Source organism: Centropristis striata, chromosome 20 (genome assembly GCF_030273125.1).
Source record: "Centropristis striata isolate RG_2023a ecotype Rhode Island chromosome 20, C.striata_1.0, whole genome shotgun sequence".
NCBI lineage: Eukaryota > Metazoa > Chordata > Actinopteri > Perciformes > Serranidae > Centropristis > Centropristis striata.
This window is the reverse complement of record NC_081536.1, coordinates 34,929,993-34,937,492: the sequence shown is the minus strand read 5'-3', so window position 1 is coordinate 34,937,492 and position 7,500 is coordinate 34,929,993. Positions and strand designations below refer to the sequence as shown.

The following is a 7,500-nucleotide window of genomic DNA, read 5'->3' as shown; positions in this document are numbered from 1 at the left end:
GGCCGATATGGACCTGAAACAGGTTGATCGGTGCGCTCTCAAAGTGACGATCAGAAAAGCCGATCGCTTATTAATCGCTTATTAATATATATATATATATATTTATTTTTTTTAAAGTGGCAAATATGTGAGAATTTTTTTTGCAGATTAACGAGATTTAAAGTGTCAAATTTGCAAGAAAAAATTATTTTTTCACAGTTTCCGAAAAAGATGTAAAACTCGCTGTTTGCAAGTCGTGCGACGCCGAAATACCAAGAGGTGGTAACCAACGACAACCATCTAATACAACTAACCTTATCCGACATGTGAGACGCGCCACACAACAGAACCCGGCGAGGAGAGAAACAAACCGGACAAAACCAATCCGGTGAACCGTTGAGACGCCAGGAGCCTCCTAGTTTAGGCTGGCTGGTTTGTGCTCAGGTTATTTATCCATAATCTGTGAACTCCTCTCTGTAGAGAACAATGAGAAAGGTTCTTCCATCCGATGGGTGTAAACTGTGTTACCTTCTGGTTCAGGGCTATGAAGCCATGTACACTTCTTCTTTTAACCTCGTTCTGTCTCAAATGATTTTGAAGCCTTTTTTGCTTCACTTGGGGAGTACGGCAAGTAAATGAACTAAATCTCATTTGTTTTAATTTTATTTCATCTATTGCTCTTGACAGGGCACGTCATGTTTACACCAATGGAAAGCTGTTTGTGGTCCAGAAAGATCTGTATTGTATTTATTGTTTATTTTAGAACAGTTATGGTTTTAACACAAGGCTAGATGGTAAAACAGGACTTGAGGATTATTATCTCTCTGCTCGGAGCACCCCTGATATATAATAATACTAATACTACTAATACTAATACTAATAGTACTGGAGAGGGAGCAGCAGGTCAGGTCCATGTTAATGATGTGGTCTGGTGGTCCAGGAGCTGCAGCTGCCCCTGCTGAAGGTCTCTGCTCCGGAGCTGGTCTCTGGAGTCTCTGGAGAGTCTGAACAGAAGCTCAGGGAGCTGTTTGACCAGGCCCTGGTGAGTCCTGCTGGTCTCCAGCTGTCACCATGACAACAGAGACTGGTGGATAGGTGATGTAACCTGGTGGTTCTGGTCTCTGTGGTCCCCCCTCAGGCCTCGGCGCCCTGCATCCTGTTCATAGACGAGATCGACGCCATCACCCCCAAGAGAGAGGTGGCGTCCAAGGACATGGAGAGGAGGATCGTAGCCCAGCTGCTCACCTGCATGGACGGTTATTAGAGTTTACTGTTTATTATTAGAGTTTACTGTTTATTATTAGAGTTTACTGTTTATTATTAGAGTTTACTGTTTATTATTAGAGTTTACTGTTTATTATTAGAGTTTACTGTTTATTATTAGAGTTTACTGTTCATTATTAGAGTTTACTGTTCATTATTAGAGTTTACTGTTTATTATTAGAGTTTACTGTTTATTATTAGAGTTTACTGTTTATTATTAGAGTTTACTGTTTATTATTAGAGTTTACTGTTTATTATTAGAGTTTACTGTTTATTATTAGAGTTTACTGTTTATTATTAGAGTTTACTGTTTATTATTAGAGTTTACTGTTTATTATTAGAGTTTACTGTTCATTATTAGAGTTTACTGTTCATTATTAGAGTTTACTGTTTATTATTAGAGTTTACTGTTTATTATTAGAGTTTACTGTTTATTATTAGAGTTTACTGTTTATTATTAGAGTTTACTGTTTATTATTAGAGTTTACTGTTTATTATTAGAGTTTACTGTTCATTATTAGAGTTTACTGTTTATTATTAGAGTTTACTGTTCATTATTAGAGTTTACTATTTATTATTAGAGTTTACTGTTTATTATTAGAGTTTACTATTTATTATTAGAGTTTACTTTTTATTATTAGAGTTTACTTTTTATTATTAGAGTTTACTGTTTATTATTAGAGTTTACTTTTTATTATTAGAGTTTACTATTCATTATTAGAGTTTACTGTTTATTATTAGAGTTTACTGTTTATTATTAGAGTTTACTATTTATTATTAGAGTTTACTATTTATTATTAGAGTTTACTGTTCATTATTAGAGTTTACTGTTCATTATTAGAGTTTACTGTTTATTATTAGAGTTTACTGTTCATTATTAGAGTTTACTGTTTATTATTAGAGTTTACTGTTCATTATTAGAGTTTACTGTTCATTATTAGAGTTTACTGTTCATTATTAGAGTTTACTGTTTATTATTAGAGTTTACTGTTTATTATTAGAGTTTACTGTTTATTATTAGAGTTTACTGTTTATTATTAGAGTTTACTGTTTATTATTAGAGTTTACTGTTCATTATTAGAGTTTACTATTTATTATTAGAGTTTACTATTTATTATTAGAGTTTACTTTTTATTATTAGAGTTTACTATTCATTATTAGAGTTTACTATTCATTATTAGAGTTTACTATTTATTATTAGAGTTTACTTTTTATTATTAGAGTTTACTATTTATTATTAGAGTTTACTGTTCATTATTAGAGTTTACTGTTTATTATTAGAGTTTACTGTTTATTATTAGAGTTTACTATTTATTATTAGAGTTTACTATGGAGCTGATATCTGCACATTAACATGGTTATTAATGTCAATAAAACCATGTTAAACGTCTAGATATAACGCTGCTCTGCTGGGGACATTTACCTCACATTCTTTGGCCACTTTCTGGCTTTTCTTGGTCATTTTGCCATTTTGTGGGTATTTTTGTGTCTTTTTGGTAATTTTGTGTCTTTTTTCGTCATTTTTAAATCAATTTTTTTGTCATTTTGTATCTTTTTCGATATATTTTTTTGTAATTTTTTAGCCATTTTTACATCTATTTTTGGTCATTTTGTGTATTTAAAAAAAATATTTTTTACATCGTTTTGTGTTTTTTTTTGTCGTTTTTACATCTATTTTTGGTCATTTTGATCATTTTTACAACTATTTTTGGTCATTTTGTGTCTTTTTTAGTCATTTTTACATCTACAGTCATGGAAACATTCTTGATAATAACCAAAATCATTATGAATAAAACCATGTTAAATGTCTAGATATCAGCTCTTTAATGAAACTCTCATCAGATATTGTAGTTGTTATCATTATATTTGAACCTTTAGTTGATCCAGACATTAAAATGAACAATAAACTGGAGAAAACTAGGCGGTCAGATGATTATTCCCTGACTGTGTATATAACCAGCGTATCCTTCAGAGATCTGATGTTCCTGGTTCTCGTCCTCTCAGACCTCAACAGTGTGACGGTGACGGCTCAGGTTCTGGTGATCGGCGCCACCAACAGGCCGGACGCTCTGGACCCGGCCCTGCGCCGCGCCGGACGCTTCGACAGAGAGATCTGCCTCGGCATCCCCGACCAGGCAGCTCGCCTCAGGTCAGACACCCCGTCGGAAAAAGCCTCATGTACTGGGGAAAATAGAATTAACAGGAAAATAGTCAAAATTCACCAGAAAAAAAGACAAAAAAGATTTACAAGAAAAAAGGTCAAAAATTTCCAGAAAAATAGTGAAATTACAGGTAAAAAAGGTAAAAAAAATTACCATAAAAAGTCTAATTTACAAGAAAAAAGTAGAAATTACCAGAAAAAAGTCAAAATTACAAGAAATAAAGTCAAAATTACAAGAAAAAAAAGTCAAAAATCACCAGAAAAATAGTGAAATTACAGGAAAAAAGGTAAAAAAATGACCATAAAAAGTGTAAATTGTGGTCAGAATATGATGTTGGAAGTTACAGTCCTCTGTTTGGTTCAGAACCATGTTTATGAGTTCAGCTTGTTGTTGGTTCAGAACCATGTTTATGAGTTCAGCTTGTTGTTGGATCAGAACCATGTTTATGAGTTCAGCTTGTTGTTGGATCAGAACCATGTTTATGAGTTCAGCTTGTTGTTGGATCAGAACCATGTTTATGAGTTCAGCTTGTTGTTTGTGTGTTTGATGATAAAATGCTGCAGTTGTTGTCGTCCAACATGTTTGATATCAGTTCAGTTTGACTGGATACTTTGTTGGCTTTGACTCTCATTGATGACAATAAAAAGACTGAAGTCACATCAACACACTCCTGACTCCTCTAGTCAGACTCGGACCTGTTCCTGACTCCTCTAGTCAGACTCGGACCTGTTTGTGACTCCTCTAGTCAGACTCGGACCTGTTCCAGACTCCTCTAGTCAGACTCGGACCTGTTTGTGACTCCTCTAGTCAGACTCGGACCTGTTTGTGACTCCTCTAGTCAGACTCGGACCTGTTTGTGACTCCTCTAGTCAGACTTGGACCTGTTCCAGACTCCTCTAGTCAGACTCGGACCTGTTTGTGACTCCTCTAGTCAGACTCGGACCTGTTTGTGACTCCTCTAGTCAGACTCTGACCTGTTCCTGACTCCTCTAGTCAGACTCGGACCTGTTTGTGACTCCTCTAGTCAGACTCGGACCTGTTTGTGACTCCTCTAGTCAGACTCTGACCTGTTCCAGACTCCTCTAGTCAGACTCGGACCTGTTTGTGACTCCTCTAGTCAGACTCGGACCTGTTTGTGACTCCTCTAGTCAGACTCTGACCTGTTCCTGACTCCTCTAGTCAGACTCGGACCTGTTCCTGACTCCTCTAGTCAGACTCGGACCTGTTTGTGACTCCTCTAGTCAGACTCGGACCTGTTCCAGACTCCTCTAGTCAGACTTGGACCTGTTTGTGACTCCTCTAGTCAGACTCGGACCTGTTTGTGACTCCTCTAGTCAGACTCGGACCTGTTTGTGACTCCTCTAGTCAGACTCGGACCTGTTTGTGACTCCTCTAGTCAGACTCGGACCTGTTTGTGACTCCTCTAGTCAGACTTGGACCTGTTCCAGACTCCTCTAGTCAGACTCTGACCTGTTTGTGACTCCTCTAGTCAGACTCTGACCTGTTCCTGACTCCTCTAGTCAGACTCGGACCTGTTTGTGACTCCTCTAGTCAGACTCGGACCTGTTTGTGACTCCTCTAGTCAGACTCTGACCTGTTCCAGACTCCTCTAGTCAGACTCGGACCTGTTTGTGACTCCTCTAGTCAGACTCTGACCTGTTCCTGACTCCTCTAGTCAGACTCGGACCTGTTTGTGACTCCTCTAGTCAGACTCGGACCTGTTTGTGACTCCTCTAGTCAGACTCGGACCTGTTCCAGACTCCTCTAGTCAGACTCGGACCTGTTCCTGACTCCTCTAGTCAGACTCGGACCTGTTCCTGACTCCTCTAGTCAGACTCGGACCTGTTTGTGACTCCTCTAGTCAGACTCGGACCTGTTCCTGACTCCTCTAGTCAGACTCGGACCTGTTCCTGACCCAGAACTCTTTCGTCCACCAGGATCCTGAGGACTTTGTGCAGGAAGTTGAAGCTGTCGGAGGACTGTGACTACCAGCTGCTGGCCCGCCTCACCCCGGGGTACGTGGGCGCCGACCTCATGGCTCTGTGCCGCCAGGCCGCCATGACCGCCGTCAACCGGGTCCTACTGGAGATCAGAGGACCGGGCCAGAACCAGGACCAGAACCAGAGCCAGAACCAGAGATCTACTGGAGAACCTTCAGCAGGCGGAGAGGTTTCAGAGCAGCAGAGGATGGAGGTCAGCCCAGTCCACCAGGAGACACGGGACCAGGACCAGGACCAGGACCTGGACCAGGTCCAGCAGGTAGGGAGCCTATATGTCCTGTGGATCAGTGATCCAGTTTTCTTGATGATGTTAGTCCGTCATGTCTTCAGTCTGGAGCATTCAGACTAGAGACCTGGAGCATTCAGACTAGAGACCTGGATCATCCAGACTAGAGACCTGGAGCATCCAGACTAGAGACCTGGAGCATCCAGACTAGAGACCTGGAGCATCCAGACTAGAGACCTGGAGCATCCAGACTAGAGACCTGGAGCAGTCAGACTAGAGACCTGGAGCATCCAGACTAGAGACCTGGAGCATTCAGACTAGAGACCTGGAGCAGTCAGACTAGAGACCTGGAGCATTCAGAGACTAGAGACCTGGAGCATTCAGAGACTAGAGACCTGGAGCATCCAGACTAGAGACCTGGAGCATTCAGACTAGAGACCTGGAGCATTCAGACTAGAGACCTGGAGCATTCAGAGACTAGAGACCTGGAGCATTCAGACTAGAGACCTGGAGCATTCAGACTAGAGACCTGGAGCATTCAGAGACTAGAGACCTGGAGCATCCAGAGACTAGAGACCTGGATCATCCAGACTAGAGACCTGGATCATTCAGACTAGAGACCTGGAGCATCCAGACTAGAGACCTGGAGCATTCAGACTAGAGACCTGGAGCATTCAGACTAGAGACCTGGAGCATCCAGACTAGAGACCTGGAGCAGTCTGCAACTGCAACTATGATAACAAGCTTCAGACTCGATACTTTTAAAAATGAGTATTGTAACGTTTTAGTATCAATACTTTTTTGAGTATCGGTACTTTTGACAACCCTGCTGTGCTGCAGTGTAACTGATCTAACTAACGGAACATTAATCCTGTTTTACTGTCTCTAGAACCGTCTGAGCTCTAGAGACTTTAACAGAAACTTGTTTCTAGTTTGAGTGATGTTCTAACTTGATGTAAGTATTTTCCAGGTCTGATTGTGAATCTTGGTGGTTGCTCCTGTTGTTGTGGTGTTCAGGGGGAGCTGCACCACCTGCTGCAGCTGCTGAAGACCACCGAGTGTCTGTCTGAGGAGCAGCTGGACGCTCTGTCCATCTCCATGTCCGACTTCCAGACGTCTCTGTCCAGCGTCCAGCCGTCGGCCAAGAGGGAAGGCTTCGCCACGGTGCCGGACGTCTCCTGGGAGGACGTGGGAGCGCTGCAGGACATCAGGGAGGAGCTCACCATGGCCATACTGGTAACCACAGCCCCTCACATGGCCATACTGGTAACCACAGCCCCTCACCATGGCCATACTGGTAACCACAGCCCTCACCATGGCCATACTGGTAACCACAGCCCTCACCATGGCCATACTGGTAACCACAGCCCCTCACCATGGCCATACTGGTAACCACAGCCCCTCACCATGGCCATACTGGTAACCACAGCCCCTCACCATGGCCATACTGGTAACCACAGCCCTCACCATGGCCATACTGGTAACCACAGCCCTCACCATGGCCATACTGGTAACCACAGCCCCTCACCATGGCCATACTGGTAACCACAGCCCCTCACCCTGGCCATACTGGTAACCACAGCCCCTCACCATGGCCATACTGGTAACCACAGCCCCTCACCATGGCCATACTGGTAACCACAGCCCCTCACCATGGCCATACTGGTAACCACAGCCCCTCACCCTGGCCATACTGGTAACCACAGCCCCTCACCCTGGCCATACTGGTAACCACAGCCCCTCACCATGGCCATACTGGTAACCACGCCCCTCACCATGGCCATACTGGTAACCACAGCCCTCACCATGGCCATACTGGTAACCACAGCCCCTCACCATGGCCATACTGGTAACCACAGCCCTCACCATG

The 7,500-nt window shown here is 42.4% G+C and overlaps 1 protein-coding gene across 2 annotated transcripts in view; it reads left to right on the top strand.

The window, feature by feature from the left end:
* Positions 1–7,500, top strand: part of nvl (nuclear VCP like) — a 25,732-nt gene that overhangs the window by 9,393 nt on the left and 8,839 nt on the right. For both annotated transcript variants that reach the window (XM_059359834.1, XM_059359833.1), the window contains exons 11-15: positions 920–1,021; positions 1,118–1,235; positions 3,247–3,391; positions 5,342–5,663; positions 6,648–6,866. In XM_059359834.1, coding sequence (XP_059215817.1) covers positions 920–1,021; positions 1,118–1,235; positions 3,247–3,391; positions 5,342–5,663; positions 6,648–6,866 — 906 coding nt within the window. The remainder of the gene's footprint in view (positions 1–919; positions 1,022–1,117; positions 1,236–3,246; positions 3,392–5,341; positions 5,664–6,647; positions 6,867–7,500) is intronic.